The sequence below is a fragment of the Lithobates pipiens genome, unplaced genomic scaffold (assembly GCF_037356315.1).
Source record: "Lithobates pipiens isolate NorthernLeopardFrog02 unplaced genomic scaffold, aLitPip1_a1.2 Scaffold_8, whole genome shotgun sequence".
NCBI classification, from domain to species: Eukaryota; Metazoa; Chordata; class Amphibia; order Anura; family Ranidae; genus Lithobates; species Lithobates pipiens.
In genome coordinates, this window is record NW_027507903.1 from 488,077,345 (window position 1) to 488,095,086 (window position 17,742).

At 42.4% G+C, this 17,742-nt stretch overlaps 1 protein-coding gene across 2 annotated transcripts in view; it reads right to left on the reverse strand.

The window, feature by feature from the left end:
- Nucleotides 1-17,742, reverse strand: part of OVCH1 (ovochymase 1) — a 100,449-nt gene that overhangs the window by 25,322 nt on the left and 57,385 nt on the right. Inside the window, exons 15-19 of one of the 2 annotated variants that reach the window (XM_077469004.1) lie at nucleotides 15,168-15,233; nucleotides 11,869-12,046; nucleotides 8,202-8,274; nucleotides 5,604-5,799; nucleotides 119-258 (exon numbers count right to left, since the gene is read on the reverse strand). In XM_077469004.1, the coding sequence (XP_077325130.1) occupies nucleotides 119-258; nucleotides 5,604-5,799; nucleotides 8,202-8,274; nucleotides 11,869-12,046; nucleotides 15,168-15,233 (653 nt within the window). Of the gene's footprint in view, nucleotides 1-118; nucleotides 265-5,603; nucleotides 5,800-8,201; nucleotides 8,275-11,868; nucleotides 12,047-15,167; nucleotides 15,234-17,742 lie in introns of both variants that reach the window. The other variant, XM_077469003.1, reaches the window with a different exon arrangement.

Consider the following 17,742-nt stretch of genomic DNA (forward strand, 5'->3'; position numbering starts at 1 on the left):
GGAAAAATTCTATTGATAGTGCATAGTTTGACCTGTCAGGAATTTATTCATGCAGACTTGTAAAGTTACAGAAAGGTCTGCTATAATACACTTGGACCAGTATAGATAATCTTCTCACCTTGCAGGCATCCTTTCCTCCAGAGTCTGGAAACCCTGCGCAGATCATGCGCTCTGAAATCATCCCAGGATGGTAAGTAGTGTTACAGACTGAGGCATTGAGAATGGGTACCTGTAGCAGCTGTAAGCGTCTGGAAAGCTCTGTAACTAGATACAAAGCACAAGAGAACGTGAAGGTGAGAGTTGGAACTGTTGTATTAAACAGACACAAGTGATGCATGTGGGGTAAGGTGACCAGATTTTTTTAAAATTAAATCCGGGGACATTTTTATTTGATTGGCAAATGATAAACTATTTTATAAGCATATTTTCTTCAAATTATATATGTTATATATGCAGTGTATGCGTTTATGGAATGATTCTATGATATATACGTTATTTCTCATATTTCCTCTATGAGAATTTTTTGAGATATGACTACCAAATGTTAAGATAAGATAGAGAAAAAAAAATGGCAGAGTTCAGGAGTGGGCTACATAAACAATGCAGGGCTAAGGAGTAGAAATGAGCCGAACACCCCCGGTTTGGTTTGCACCAGAACCTGTGAACGGACCGAAAATTTGTACGAACTTTAGAAACCCATTAAAGTTTATGGGACTCGAACGTTCGAAATCAAAAGTGTTAATTTTAAAGGGCTAATATGCAAGTTATCGTCCTAAAACTGGTTCGGGGACCCGGCTCCTGCCCCAGGGGACATGCATCAATGCAAAAAATTTTTTAAAAAACACGTTTAAAAAAAAACAGACGTTTTTTCAGGAGCACTGATTTTAATGACGATTAAAGTGAAAAAAAAAAGTGAAATATTCCTTTAAATATCGTGCCTGAGGGGTGTCTATATTATGCCTGTGAAGTAGCACGTGTTTCCCGTGTTTAGAGCAGTCCCTGCACAAAATGACTTTTCTAATGGAAAAAAAGTTATTTGAAAACTGCTTGTGGTTTTAATGCAATGTCTGGTTCCGGCAATATGGATGAAAATCATTGAGAAAAATGGCATGGGTAGCCCCCCTGCCCATTACCAGCCCCTTTGGGTCTTGTACGGATATTAAGGGGAACCCCGTAACCAAATTAAAAAAAAGGAAAGGCGTTCGGCCCCCAGGCCCTATATACTCAGAACAGTAGTATACAGGCGGTGCAAACAAAACAGGGACTGTGTAGGTTTGTTGTGTTAATTAAACTCTGTAATTTTAAACTAGTACATTTTTAAAGTGTAGCGCCAGTCAAAAAAATCTATTTTTAAGCTTTTTGGAAAACACAGGGAAGGCTTATCATCCTTGTATATTTTTTTTTTGCCGTACGTCTTTTTTCATCTCACTTCCTGTTGTCTCCTTCCGTTTGCAAGTAGGAGACGTTTGTTAGTTGGATGTTTGAAAGTAGGAGCCTGCCCTATATGCTCTGCAGAAATTTGGGCCCAAGGTGTTGGTGTTGCCACAACACTGTACGCCCTCAAAGTGACTCTTGGTGGGCGCTGGAATGCCCTGCTGTGAACTATTATATCAAGAATTGTAATTACATGCCATTGTTGAACAGTGGTAGAAAAATTGGATCTTTGGTGGTGGTGCTGGTGCCACAATACTGCAAGTCCTCACAGTTACTTGCGGTGGGCGCTGGAACGGGCCCTGCTGTGAAATATTATATCAAGAATTGTAATTACATGAAAAATTGGGCCTTAGGCACTGGTGCCACAACACTGCAACACCTCACAGAAACTCTAGTTGGAGAGCAGGAATGAGAACTGCTGCAAAGTATTGCATGAAAAATTTTAAGTTACATGCCCCTGTTAAACAAGGGCTGAAAAATTGGGCCTTAGCCACTGGTGGCAGCTTGGAAGAACATTTTTGGTTCTGGGCACCAGCAGGATCATTGAAGAGGATAATCAGTCAACATAACAGGATAGTCACTCAGCATCAGCATAGGCAGTCTTGAAGGGATGTGACATTTCAAAAAAAAAAAAAAAAAAAATATTTGGTTACATCAGCTTCAGGTGCTTGGTACCTGGTGGTGATCCAAGACTGATTCATCTTTATGAAGGTCAGTCGATTAACCGAGTCGGTGGACAGGCACACCCTGTGATCGGTTACAAAGCCTCCAGCAGCACTGAATGTGCGTTCCTAAAGAACGCTGGATGCAGGACAGGCCAGTAGCTCAATTGCATACTGTGCAAGCTCTGGCCAGTGATCCATCCTCAAGACCCAGTAAGCCAGAGGATTTTCGGTGGGAAAGGTGTCCAAGTCTGACCTTGCCCCTAGGTATTCCTGCACCATGTAAATCAGACGCTGGCAATGGTTGCTGGAACCGATCATACCTCGGGGCTGCGGACTAAAAAATTGAACGCATCGGTCAGACGGCCACCTTCTCCACCACTCCTTCTGTGACTGACCGAAGCCTCAGCAACACGTTGTCCAGGACCAGGAATTTGTAACCTCCCAGTCTCTGGGAACGCGTTGCACAGACCTTTCTGCAAGGCCTCCCAGACATGTCTCATTCTCTGCTCCCTCTGCGACAGCAAGATAAGGTCTGCTACCTTACCCTTGTACCGTGGATCAAGGAGAGTTGCCAGCCAGTAATGATCCCTCTCCTTGATCCCCTGAATACGAGTATCCTTCCGCAAGCTTTGCAGGATCAGGGAGGCCATGCAGCGTAGGTTAGCTGAGGCTATCGGTCCGGAGTTCTCTGGGTCACTAAGGATGACATGATCCGCAGCAACCTCCTCCCAGCCACATACAAGTCCACGGGTTTTTTTGGGACTGTAAATCATCCCTAAAAGAATGCTGCCGAGTAGCCGCACAGGTACTCATTGATGGCCTTCTGCTGCGTGTGCAGCCGCTGCAGCATGACCAACGTTGAGTTCCACCTGGTGGGCACGTCACAGCTAAGGCAGTTCTTGGGAAGGTTTAACTCCTTTTGGAGCTCAGCCAGCCGAGCACTGGCATTATATGACTGGCGGAAATGAACACAGACTTTCCTGGCCTGCCTCAGGACATCCTGTAAGCCTGGGAACCTGCCCAAGAACTGCTGCACCCCCAAGTTAAGCACGTGAGCCACACAGGGCACATGGGTCAGTTGTCCCTGTCAGAGGGCGGAGAGGAGGTTGGTGCCATTGTTGCAAACCACCATTCCTGGTTTAAACTGGCGTGGCTTCAAGCACCTCTCAGCCTGCCCCTGCAGAGCTGACAGAATATCTGCCCCAGTGTGGCTCCTGTCCCCCAAGCACACCAGTGCAAGCATGGCATGGCATCTTTTTGCCTGCATACTTACATAGCCCCTTGAATGCCTACGGAGCACCGCTGGTTCTGAGGACAAAGCACAGGAAGAGGCCATGGAGGAAGAAGAAGAGGAGGGGGTGGAGGAGAGAGGTGTGTCACAACCAGTAGTAGCATTTTGGAGGCGTGGTGGCGGAACAACCGCCAACACTACTGCACCTTGTCCTGCATCCTTCCCAGCTGCCAGAAGAGTGACCCAATGCGCCAAGATAGGCAACGTCCCCGTCCATGCTTGCTGGACCATGAGTCAGTGGTAATATGCACCTTACCACTGACCACCCTGTCCAGCAAGGCATGGACATTGCCTTCCACATGCCGGTAGAGCTGGAATCTCCTTCCGTGAGAAAAAGGGGCATTTAGGAACCTGCCACTGAGGAACCGCACATTGCACAAACTCACAAAAGGGGGCCAAGTCTACCAACTGAAAAGGCAGCAGTTGAAGTGCTAGCAATTTAGCCAAGCTAGCATTCAACCGCTGGGCATGTGGATTGCTGGGAGTGAACTTCTTTCGACGGTCCAGCAGCTGGGGCAGGGAAATTTGCCTGGTACAATCGGACGTCAGTGTACTGCTAGCAGAGTGCCCGCAAGTACTTGCCTGTAAAACACCCAATTCTACACCTTCATTCCTCTCAGTGCAGGTTTCAGAGAGGACTGAAGGTATAGTGGGGTTGGAGATCCCAGCTGATGAGGAGTAAGGAGAGGTCCGCTTTGTTCTTTGGTGTGGTTTTTTTAAGGTACGCTTGCCAACGAACTGCATGGCAGGTCAACACATGTCTGGTCAAGCATGTGGTGCCCAAGCGCCTGATGTTTTGGCAACGCGAGATAGGCTTGAGACATATGTAGCTGGACGCTTCAGTTGTTTTGCCTATTTTAATCAGCTTAAATGTGAGTGAAATTGTTTTTTTCCTAATAAATTGGGCATCGTTTAAGATTTCTGTGCAATGAGCGTTGTTATTTTTCTATATCCAGATGACTGCATGGGAATCTTAATACCTGTTCATGATTGGAGAGATTTCTGGTTCCAGTGTACTGCTTGTGAGGAGTAGTGGAGCAAAGGAGCTTTTCTATTTGTGCATTATCGTTGCACTGATGGCAAGGGTCTGTCGTGTTGGGTGATGGTGATGGGACCCCTACCATCCTCGTCTCTGCTAAATGAGGTGGAGGGAGATCTGTTGTGGATTCACTGAACTTTCAGTTTTTTTTTTTTAATTAACGCAACAATCTTTATTTGTATATGTTGCAAATAGTAGCAGTGCGATCTGATGCACTAGTCTCAAAAAAGGCCCACACCAATGAACTTTTGGAATAACGCGCACAGGCAGAGCCCTGCACAGGCGGAGCTCTGCGGTGTGATTCAGTTGGTGTGCTGCTCTTAAGCTGGCCCCTGGAGGGCATCCTGCCTCATTGGACATGTGCCTCCTCCTCCTCTCTCCCATCAGGCACCCACGTGGAGTCAGTGACCTCATCATCCCCTCCCTCTTCATCACTGGAGCAAACATGGCAGTATGCTGAAAATGGCCAAATATGAATGGCGCCTGCGCCGTGATTCCAGGTTCTAGCCCCACCGTCTAAGTGGACAGAGTCAGAATAAAGAGAGCCGAGCAAAGCGAGCCAGCGAGGGGCCCTCTAATATTTGCAGCCCTATGTCCACTTGGATGGTAGGGCTTGCACCTCGACTCACAGCGCAGGTGCCGCTCATCTTCGGAGATTTTCCGAATTTCCTTCTGCTCCATACTGCACAAGCTCTGCGCCTGCGCAGTACGGGGCGGACACTTTTACAGCCGGACTGTATATGTCCCAACACCGGGTGAAGGAGTGCACTTGGCACCCCGCTGCAGCTCTGCTTTTATTCCATCTTCAGCCGGGAGACTTTAGCCCCAGTGCTGCCTGCACCACACTTCAAAGGAGTTTCTGCTCTTTCTGCACCCTCTAGTCCTGGCCCTGCTGCCTGTCACTGTGCTCTGCTCTCTGGATTAACGTGCAAGCAGGCCTCACTGCAGACATGTCCGAGTGCCACCCCTGCAATCCGGGGACAGACTGGTTCCGGGGAGAGTGTGCTCAATCCGGGAACGCCTGGTCACCCTAATGTGGGGGGATGCATCCTACCAGCATCTACCTGTAACTGAAATATTGGTTTTGGCTGGACAGTCCCTTTAACCTCCCATAGCTATAGTAAGTCATAGAACTTTCCAGTTTGAACAATACTATCATTCTGTGGGCAGTCACCTTCTTTCATGTTGCCCCAACCTGTGACCACACATAGGGAGGAAGGCTCGAGGGGCTCATCCATTCTGGGCAGACAGACTGGGCGCACAAAGTCATTGAACACGAAGGGCTTTTCCACCTGAAGTAAACCAACATCGTAGTCGAAGGTGATGAGGTCAAAGTTTTCATGAGCTGTGACTGTCAGAACATTCCTTCTCTGAAGGCAAAGAGAAACAATATGAAAATGCTAGCATGGAATGGTGTATATGACAATGTTCACATCAGGGTTTTACTGTCAACTGAACTGCCAGTGCTCTCTGGAGTGCATTATCTGTATATCCATATGGCGAATCCTTCAGGGGTCAATTACCTCATTATGGTACCTACAAGTTTGGTTAGAGATGAGCAAATCCATCAGTTTGGTCAGCACAGGTTCATATGGAATATATGGCTATTTTAAAACTGTTCTGTGTGCTTACTGAATTAATAAAAGGGTCGTTTTAGACCTGACACGTTCACTTGGAGTGGAGCATGGCTTCCACTCACCTTACTGAAGAATGGTTAGCAGTGAGAAGGAACCAATTGTCATCCGTTTAAATTTTTTGTGCAAACTTTTATTTGGCAAGATTCCCCACCCCCTAAGATATCATTATTGCAATAAGGAATGCCATTCTTCAGTAAATACAACAGTTCCAAATTTGGGCAAAGATGCCAAGGGTCCATTATTCTCGGACCATTCTGGGGCATGGGGCTCCCATAAATGGCAGCCAACAGAATTAATCAGTTAGATGGCCCAGAGCAGTGGTTCTCAACCTCAGTCCTCAAGTACCCCCTATGGGCCATGATTTCAGGTTTTCATTTACTTTGCACAGCTGCTTTAAATCAATATTAATGACATGGTATTGATAAGAGCTATTTTATCTAAGGGAAGTTCCCAAAACATGGACCGTTTGGGGTACTTGAGGACTGAGGTTTGATAGAGAAATGTAATCCTATGGATGAAACCAAAGGATAAAAAAAAAAAAAAAAAAAAAAAAAGGAGGTGCTCGAATCTGGAATAGCCACGCCACCACCAAGCCGGTGGTGGCGTGGATATTCCAGACTCAAGCACTTCTATTTTTGTGCTCTTTGTAAGTCCTTCCTAGGTTTTTTTTTTTTTTTTTTGACCTGTTCATCCATTTTTGATGCAAGTCAACTTTTATTTATTATTTTTTGTTATAGGCCCTTTTTCCATTCCCCAAGATTTGTTGGGGGTTTAGGATGTGAAATGGTGGAGCCCTTTGGGATTTAATGTCCTTGTTGAGTGTTCTACTCTTGGGTTCCTTAATGTGGTGGAGGACTTACACCGATTTCTTTGTAATGTCCAAGATGGAAGAGCTTTCCTTTCTAGGATCAATATTCTGACATGTAAGTGTTCTTTCAACAAGCGTTATGTATACGCCTAATAATGTTTTGAGTATGCCTGCATTTTAATTGACATCATACCCCATGTTTTCAGAAAGCGTTTTTTGTCCCCGATGAAGAATTTATATGCACTCTTTCGAAGCGCGTCGGAATCTTCAACTACTCTTCTCTTTGTTTAATCTGTAGTTGAAATTTGACACTTTCCAGTGTCATGTTCATGTATTCAATTTGCATTTACCTTTGGTTTCATCCATAGGATTACTGTTTTTAGTCTTTTTTTGTATCAAACGTTTTTTGTTTATATTGCCTTTAAAATCCCAATATTTGAGGTCTCAATTGTTTTGTACACACGTCGCAGCAGGAGTTTTATGCTCGGTCACAGTTGGTGGGTGTAGCACCTGCCAAGCATGACCCATTCAAGTGAGGCCAACAGGGTTAAAGCAGAGTGGCCCCATTTACTTGAATGAGTCGCAATTGGCAGGCAGTAGCACCCACCAAAAGCAACAGGGAATTTAATTCCTGCTGCGGCAGGTGTACACCTCAGTGTATGGCATGTGTACCTACCCATTTTACCTGCCTCAGTAGGTAAAGAGGGTATGTTTGGGTGCTGTAAAACTGCTGTACATTGCAGTTCTTTCCACTGGTCCACATGTAAGTATTGCTCATATGCCGTGAGGACTAATTCAAATTTGAAAAAAGTGACAGTTGCTTGCATCTCACAGCTAAACATAGGCTGTCCTGGGGAGAGAAGTCTACCTGTTGCTCACAGAAAGCAGTAAGGCCTCTTGCACATGGTACCGATGTTTCAGCATCAGAATTTCTGGACATAAATTTCAGGAAATTGTTTTACATATATTCAAGCACATTTGCGCACACAATACACTCCTTGGGCAAAATCTATTAATATTCAAAATATTTATGCTTATATGCATGTACCGGAGCAAAAAATACTGACCTGGAAAGCAGATTTTTTTTTAAATATGCAGCGCTTGTTTATGCTCTGTGTGTGCAGGCACATTGTAAACAATGGGCTGCATTTTAGAGAAGTAAATATATAAATAAATAAAAGCTGCAGTGAGGCAAGAGGCCTCAAGGCCCACGGGACAATAAACCATTACCTATATCTCCCAAAACGTACAAAAAATTTAAGTTATGCAGTAAATAGTAAAATCAATATGTCCTTTCTGCGTGAAAAAAAAATAAAAATAAACTGACCTGTTCACTTGATTCATTTAGGAATCTGTCATGGATGCCACCAATTATCACATATAGGGAGGGATCAGGGGACCTGTGCCCGTACCAGCAAGGGAAAAAAAAAAAAAAAGTTGTATTAGTTTATGCATCTTTTTCTTCCCGCTTTAAGTTACATTTAAAAAAAGTTAAAACAAGTGAAAGGTCATTATCAATCATGTTGATGTAAAAAGGTTTGTGAAATATGTACCGTAGTTATATTTTGGTATATTGGAAAATTAATAAAGAGCATAAAAAACAAATGAAAGGTGGCTCTTGAAATTGTCCCATTAAAGTCATTTTCAATTGTCTTATTAAAGTCTTTAGGACAGTCTTATCGGCAAATAAATGTTAACACAAGCTTGTATCCATTTGCAGCTTGATATTGTATTGTTTGTGTAGCTGCGTGAAGGCAGCCATATTCATTCATCACATATGCAGGCTCTGCTTCAAGCATACAGTGATTCACTTTTTCTCTGTCCAAGTACACATTTGTAAAATGTCAAGTTGGCCTGACCTTAACCACTGGGCACTTAAACTCCCTTAATAACCAGACCAATTTTCAGCTTTCGGTGCTCTCACATTTTGAATGACAATTACTCAGTCATGCAACACTGTACCCATATGACATTTGTCCTTTTTTTCGCACAAATAGAGCTTTCTTTTGGTGGTATTTAATCACCGCTGGGTTTTTTATTTTTTGTGCTAAGAAAAAAGACCGAAAATTCTGTAAAAAAATGAATTTTTGTTTGTTATACAATTTTCTTCATAAATTTTGGCCAAAATTCATACTACTACATATCTTTGGTAAAAATAAGTACAAATTGGTGATTATTTGGTCTTTGTGAAAGTTATAGAGTCCACAAGCTATGGTGCCAATATGTGAAACTTGATCATACCTGAAGGACTGATGGCCCTTCTTGAGACCCTAAGATGCGATAAAAGTACAAATACCCCCCAAATTACCCTTTTTGGAAAGAAGACATTCCAAGGTATTTTCTCAGAGGCATGATGAGTTTTTTTTGAAGTTGTCATTTTTTCCCAAAATTTTTTGCAAAATCAAGATTTTTTTTTTCTCCACAAAATTGTCATATTATCAGGTCATTTCTCACACACAGCATATGCATACCACAAGTTACACCCCAAAACACATTCTGCTATTACTCCCGAGTATGGCGATACCACATGTGAGTGTCCCCTCTCACCTCCTGTAAGAACGATCAAGCCGCGGAACAGCCACTATGATTGTTCTTATGGTGTAGGGAATCGCCAGCTGAAAAAGCTGATATCTGAATGATGCCTGTAGCTACAGGCATCATTCAGATATCCAAGCACAAAGTCAAGGACATCATATGACGGCCGGCGGGCGGAAAGTGGTTAAAATGCATTTTTTTTTTTTTAACACAAAGTTGTCCATTTATACAATATTTCTAACACATAGCATGTACATAACAAAAAATTACATTCCTCCTGAGTACAGCGATACCACATGTGAGAGACTTCCACAGCCTGGCCACATACAGAGGCAGAGTACAGCCGAGTATGGCTGGGTATCACCGAGTACAGCCGAGTATGGCTGGGTATTGCAGGGTATCCCCGAGCATGGCCGAGTATCGCCGAGCATGGCCGAGCATGGCCGGGCATGGCTGGGTATCGCAGGGCATGGCTGGGTATCGCAGGGCATGGCTGGGTATCGCAGGGCATGGCTGGGTATCGCAGGGTATGGCAGAGTATTGCGGGGTTAATTTTCGGTGAGCAACGATGTGGGCACTGCAGATGCAGCCCACAGCACTGCTGACACTGATTCTCTTCTCCCTCCGCTGTACCGATCGGTACAGAGAGGAAAGGGAGGAACTGGTGTCATAACATGATGCCGGTTTGTTTACAAGTGATTGCTCCGTCATTTGACGGAGCAATCACGTGGTAAACGACCGCGATGAGCGGCTGTTTACCGTGATGCGAGCGGAATTCTGGGAGGCCATCATATGACGGCCTCCCAGAGTTAAGCAACCGCCCTGTAACCGTCATTCTGCTATGGGCCGGTTGTTAAGTGGTTAAGCAATAGTGTCTTTTTAATGCTGGCCATATATGTAGAAACCGAATTGTTCAATCAATTTCATTTAATGGAGAACATGACTTTCAAAAAACTAAAAATGTAGACACAGGTACAGAGAAACTCACTTTGCAGGTTTCAAAACTTATTCAAATACATTTTTTTTTTTTGTTTTTGGATGGAGTGGGAAAGGGTTAGAACAGTCAGTATTTTTTGTGGTCTGCGATTTACCTTCTCCATTTGTCTGTGGGGCAATGGTCACTGGGACACAAAAATGATAAGGAACTTAAAATATACACTTATCTCCTGAACAAGAGTTAAGCAAAATCGAGAGCTGTATACTTGGAGAGGAGATCAGAAGAAGTCTCAGTGGGGGCACCTGTTCCAAAGACAACTTCTGAAGAGGGGATTTCTCCTTGTCCCGACGGAATTTTCACATATACAATGGGGAAAATAAATTTGATACCCTGCAATTTTTGTAAGTTTGCCCACTTGCAAAAAAATTAAAGGTCTACAATTTGTATCATAGGTGTATTTTAAATGATAGAGGCAGAATATCAACCAAAAATCCAGAAAAAAAAAACAGAGTTGCTGTTCAGTGAGTAAAGCATTTGATCACCAAGCAAACCATGACTTCATATTTGGTGGAGAAACCTGTGTTTCCCTTGGAGAGATTTTGGTCCACTCTTCTTTGCAGATCTTTTCTAAATCCTTAAGGTTTCTTGGCAGTCACTTGGCAACTCGACTTTCAATTGATGGTGGTGTATTGTGTTATCAATGGTTTGTTTGGTAACTATGGTCCCAACTGCCTCGAGATCATTCACAAGCTACTCCTGTGTAGTTCTGAGCTGAGCCTCACATTCTCATGATCATCCTTAACCCATGAGGCGAAATCTTGCATGGAGCTCCAGACCAAGGGCAATTGATGGTTATTTTGTATTTCTTCCATTTGCGAATAATCACTCCAAAAGTTGTCTCCTTCTCACCAAGCTTCTTGCTGATAATCTTGTAGCCCATTGCAGCCTTGTGTAGGTCTACAATCTTGTCCCTGACATCCTTTGACAGCTCTTTTGTCTTGCCCATTATGGTGAGGTTTGAATGAGGAAAGATTCTGTGGACAGGTGTCTTTATACACATAATGAATTTTCCTTAGGAGCACCTTCCTAAATTGACACATGAGCATGAGCACATACTGTGGGAGCCAGAATTATTGTTCGTTGGTAGGAGATCAGATACTTATTTTACTCACTGAACTGCAACTCAATTTGGAACATTTGTATCAGGTTATTTATTTTTTTTACAGGTTTTTTGTTGCTATTCTGTTTCCATCATTTAAAATACACCTATGAAAGCAATTATAGACCCTTAATTTCTTTGCAAGTGGGCAAACTCGCAAAAATCTGCAGGGAATCAAATAATTATTTTCCCCACTGTATCATGCTGAGGCAGGAAGTGCAGAGAATGTCTTCAACGGAAAACAGACATAACCCTTGCAGAAGTTTTTGCTTTGGATACATGTCAGACATGGTTTCAGTCTTCTCTAAGCATTTGTCATTTAGTTACATTAAAAAAAAATAAGAAGCTGTGATTGTGGCTTACAGTAAGCAGTGGGCCACTGTGAGCACCCAGTTCGCTGACAGAATCACCCCGCTGCACAAAAAGTTTTCCTGGAACATCAGCTCCACATTCCATGGCCAGCAATTGGGGCAAGCTTCCTCCCCACCAATAACTCGATTCAGAAGCCAACGGGCAGAGAGAGGGGCCATGCCACAGGCACCTAGGACTCACAGAAAGCACAAAATACTGAACATGTAATTTAATAAAGGCTATACTTACATGGCAATAATCATTTTAACAAGTCTTTTCAGATATGGTGCTGGCAACATCGAACATGGGATCTTTAGAAGATTTTAGAAAGGTTGGTGCAAAAAACAAAATATCCAGTAAACAGAGCTTGTGTGATGAAAACACTTTGTTAATGACAAAAAAGGACAGAGGAGAATGGCCAGACTTGTTCCAGCTGACAGAATATACTTAACTGATTACCGTACATAGGGGCTCTTTGCAGCAATGGTTATTAGGAGACAATCTCTGAACCTCAAAAACAGACAACCATGAAGAGGATATGCTACAAAACGAGTACCCACGAAGAGCATAGGTTACAATATGGGAAACCATGAAAAAGATGGCTACAACACAGTGAACCATTAAGAAAATGGGCAACAAATGCAGACAACTACAAAAAGAGCACTGGCTACACCACAAAGAACCAGAAAGAGGACAGGCTACAACGCGGGTGTGACAGACCTAACTGGGACAGGGGCTTTTAGAGAGAACTGGGAAATCTGTTTCAGGACGCCCCCCCCCTTTTCCCTTTTATGTCCAAGTTTCCCTGTGTCTATTAGGGGCACAGGGTGATCAGGCAAATAGGACAGTAATAGTTATCCACAATATCTCCCAGGAAATATACCAAGACTATTCCTGGTTTATTTGATTCTGAACTATATATACTTGAAAGGACTAATCACATCGGCCCCTGTACAATGTAGGAGACGCATAGCCTGCTACTGGGAGCTCCTGCTATTGTGTAAAGGTGCCCTGTGTTTATCCTTATGATAATGTGGATTGAGTCCGAGCTAAAACAGAAGGCTGGTGTGAAAGGTCAAACCTCTGAGTCACCTAGGCTGGCTAAATGATTAGTTAATTAGCTCTTGTTCATTTAGGTTTCTGGTTACAGTTGTATTGTTCAGGTTTTACGATTGTGGGGGGACCTCCTCAAGTGTATACAAGACTGTACTCTTGTTCTAACAAACAGTTCTATTTATGTGTAGAACAAAACTGGTGTTGCCTGGTTCTTGGAGTAGCCAGATCTATTGGTCTCGTGTTCCAGGACTTTGGAAAAAGCTTCTTGGTGGAAATAATCAACTGGGTGTCCGAAGTCTGTCACAACAGGGAACTATAAAGAGAATGGGTGTCAACCTAGAGAACCACAAGAAAAACTGGCTACACCACAGGGAACCATGAAGAGGACAGGCTACCATGGACATCAATACAGAGAACCTTGAACAGTACTATCTACAACATGAGGAACTATGAATAGGAAAGGCTAGAACACAGAGAAAAATTAGGTGGACAGCTGTAACATGGAGCTACCATATGGACAAACTTGAAAATAAATACAAAAAAAAAATTATGATTAGAAGAAGCTACAACTAGGTAAAAAAAAAAAAAAAAAAAAAAAAAAAAATGGAGAATGGGCTACAACACAGAAAATGATGAAGAGGAAGGCTACATCAATCGAAGACCACATCACCTTCTGTGAGTTAAGAACCAGGAAAATAGCCACAGTGAATCAATAAAGAATAAGTTCACTTTTGGAACAGGTTACATGTACCACCAATTTCTAGGGTGGAACATGTAACATGTTTTGGCATCTTTAGCCCCCCCCCCCCCCCCATTCACTCACAGTTTCCTGTGAATGTCTACAAAAAGCAACCATTGCAGCCGACAGCTTGCTTTTTTCAATGAGTGGCAAGGGTACTGATGAGCACCCTAGTAGTCCATTGATCTTCCTCCTCTCAGGTAACTGCCTGCCCATAGGAGGTACAAGCAGACAACTATCCTGAGAGCCTACAGGAGCTGGACATTGCACCCGTAATCTGCTGATCGCAAGTGCAATGCTCTGCAGGATCCTGAAAAAAAAAAAAAAATGCACATATTTACCTAAAAATTGCTAAAATATTCCATGAATCTTGATATCTGCTGAGCCTGAAGCAAGCTAAGGGGCCAAAATTTGTCATACACAACATGAATATATAGAGCTCTAAGCAGTATTAGGTCATTGGTTCAGGCTGGCGATGCCAGGTAATTTTTCTTCCAGCATATAGAATTGCCAATACCAACTAAGCATTGTTGGAATGCCATAAACACAAGAGCATTGTTGTCAACTCCACCTTAAAGCGGGAGTCCGCCGGGACTCCGCGTTTTTTTTTTTTTTTTTTTAAAGCCAGCAGCTACAAATACTGCAGCTGCTGACTTTTAAAATAGTGACACTTACCTGTCCAGCGCGCCCGCGATGTCGGCACCCGAAGCCGATCTCTAGATCGTCTCTTGGGTCCTGCCGCCGCCATCTTGGGTATGGGAATCAGGAAATGGAGCCTTTCGGCTTCATTTCCCGGTTCCCTACTGCGCATGGGCGAGTTGCGCTGCGCAATAAGGACGGTCCCCGCTGCCTCTGGGATCTGTGTGTTTCCCAGCAGGCAGTGGGGCACTTGCGGAAAGGGGCGGGCACTTGCGGAAAGGGGCGTAATCTACGCCCCTTTCCGCAGAGAGCCATCCCGGAAGTGGGTGCAGATACCTGTACTGTACAGGTATCTGCACCCCCCTCCCCCCTGAAAGGTGCCAATTGTGATGCCGGAGGGGGGGGGAGGGTTCCGATGAGCGGAAGGTCCACTTTAGGGTGGACCTCCGCTTTAAGAGTACTAGACAGGTTTATTGAATAAGGGCTCATTCAGACAGCAGATTAGTGCATCCTCTATGCCAGGGATATGCAATTAGTGGACCTCCAGCTGTTGCCAAACTACAAGTCCCATCATGCTTCTGGGTGTCATGCTTGTGGCTGTCAAAGTCTCGCTATGCCTCATGGGACTTTTAGTTCTGCAACAGCTGGAGGTCCGTTAATTGCATATCCCTGCTCTATGCAGAGCCACTGGCAGAACCACATGCTTCCACCCCAGAGCTGCATGCACGCAGTCGATAGAGGACAGCACTAATCAGCTGTTTAAAAGAGCCCTAAAGTATCCACGGAGTTCGATTGGTCACTCTTAAGAGCTTTCTTCTTTCACGTAATTTCATAAACGCACCTCTTTCCACCCAGACCCATCTCCCCCATTACTCACTTTTGGTGACGCTCTTGAGATTGGGAGCCTGATTAAAGCTAGGCAAGACCTGTGTCTTTACTTCCTCTGTAAAAAAAAAAAAATTAACATAGGTAATAAAACTATTGACACTATACAAATTATGTTAAAGTACATATAAAAGAAAAACTTTAATATTGAAATAAAGTAAGGAATGGTAATACTTTGGTCTGTTTTTTGGATGCAAGATGAAATATCCCCTTTTAAACAGCAAGCATCTCCATTGAAAGTTTCCCTCTATTCCTGCGCTGAAGACAACTAAAAAGGTTTTGATTTTCTCTCACTTTGTCTCCATGACATGGTTTGTCAGGACCAAAAGAAGAGGGTATATTTCAAGAGAAAGTTTTGGCTTTAGATACACTTCAAAATCCTTAGAGAGATACCTCCATTTATAGAAGCTGTACTATAGTTGCAATGAATGAGAAGTGATCTCCGCTGATGCAGAGCGGACAGAGACACAGTCCGCTGTTCTCTATGGGAAGGTCGGATGGAAATGGCCTGCTTGTTCACTTCCATTAGATGCGATCCGATCTGCTAGATGGATGGGGAATGGAATCCCCATCCATCTGTTTTTAGCAGACTGGATCAGATGCAAGCGGGTGTAAATGGACCCACACCCACATGGATGTCAGATTGGGAACAGCAGCTATACCTGTGCAGCCGTCGCATCCCAGTTGACATATGGCCTGTAAAGGGATGCATGGAACACCTGTGCATTCTTGTGCGGGTAAACATGGCCCCCCGTGGGCGTACACTTTAGTATGCCACATGAGAACAATGCTTTAGTACTGATTTAGCAGGAATTTTGTAAGTTACATTGTGTTTATGTGCAATATTAATCATTTTTGTGTATTTTTCATGAAAATAGCGATACGATGAACATTTGCACAATTATTGCAGGCCCTCAAAAAAAAAAAAAAAAAAAATCTGTAGTACTTTTGTTAATTCTGCAGGTCATGTGCTTGTAGAAAATGTCTAGTTTGAGGGGTCTTTTCAAAATTCTAAAAGCTGCAAGTGAAAATCTCCAGATTTTTCAGAGAATTTTTTGGGCGAGTTTGATTTTCACCATTTTGCAAAAAGCAAAATTTTAAATTTACAAATATTTATTTATTAACTCACTACAGGTTGAGCTTTTATATTTAGCAGGGATTTTGTAAAATTTGCTTTTTTTTTTTTTTATATCTGCTAATGATGGTTTTAGTGTATTTTTTCCCCAATAAATTGGTTTGATAAACATTTGCGCAAATACTGCGGGGTCTAAAAAACAAACAAAAATCAGTAGCACCTTCTTATTCTAGAGATCATATGCTTTCAGAAAATATATGGTTTTGGGGGACTATCACAAATTCTGAAAGCTGTAGGCAAAAATTTAAAGCTTCAGATTTGAGAAATGTGGATATTTACACTTTTGCGTCTGTTCAATTCTCACCAATTTTGCAAAAAAGCTCAATTTAAAAAGTTACAAATATTTGTTTTTATTTATTAACTCAATACTGGTTAAGATTTTATATTTAGTAGGAATTTTGTAAAATTTGCTGTGTTTTTATCTGCTAATAATGGTTTTAGTGTATGTTTTGCAAATATATCGGTTTGATAAACATGTGTGCAAATACCATGGGGTTAAAAAAAAACCCAAAAAAAAAAAAACAAACAAACACAGTAGCACCTTTTTATTCTACTGATCATGTGCTTTCAGAATATAAAATATCTTTTCTGTCTTTCACAAATTCTGAAAGCTAGAAGTGAAAAACAAGGAAAAAATTGCAAAAATGGTCTGGCCACCTGAGTGTTCAAAAATAGAGCAAAATAGAGCACAGGGCCTGGAATCGAAAGGGATAAAAAAACACTGGTCAATTCTGAATAGCAGTTACCGTTCAGTCCCAGAGTTTTACCATCACCCTCTACTCATACCGTCTAGGGAAGACCATTTATGATAAATTAGTAAAATCTGACTAATATTCTGCACCTACTCCTTGTGGAGGAGGGAGGAGGGAGTTAAAAAAAAAAAGATAAGTGAATTGGATACATCACCTTGATCAACCTAAAGGGTTAAAAATTCAGATTTTGATTTGTATTTATTTCTCTAAAATGTCATACATTTTATGTGTAGAAACAAAAATCACGCGGCATGTACATTTTTTTATTTAGGTTTATAGACCAGTTTATCTATCACTGTATGTATATACATTTGGGGCATTTTGAGTTAATTTCATCAATTATTGTTTGTGTATATATTAAATCTACTTTTCACTTTTATTATTTATATATTTTTATACATTTTGTTAATTTTGTTTTTATATATAGGATTTCCGATTGATATAATCTGTGAAGTGTGGGGATATTGTGATCTTTCGTTCCAAGATTGTATTATATATTATGTATTCACTAAAGGTTTTACATGATGATCAAATTAATTGATTCCAGATTGATTAATGGATTGGTGAAGAGCTCTATAATATATGTGGTCATTTATAGGCATAAGGTTTTGAAGAAGGGCATGATCTGTATTAGCCCAAAACTGAAAAAGAAAAAAGGAGATTTTTGCAGGGCTTCCAAA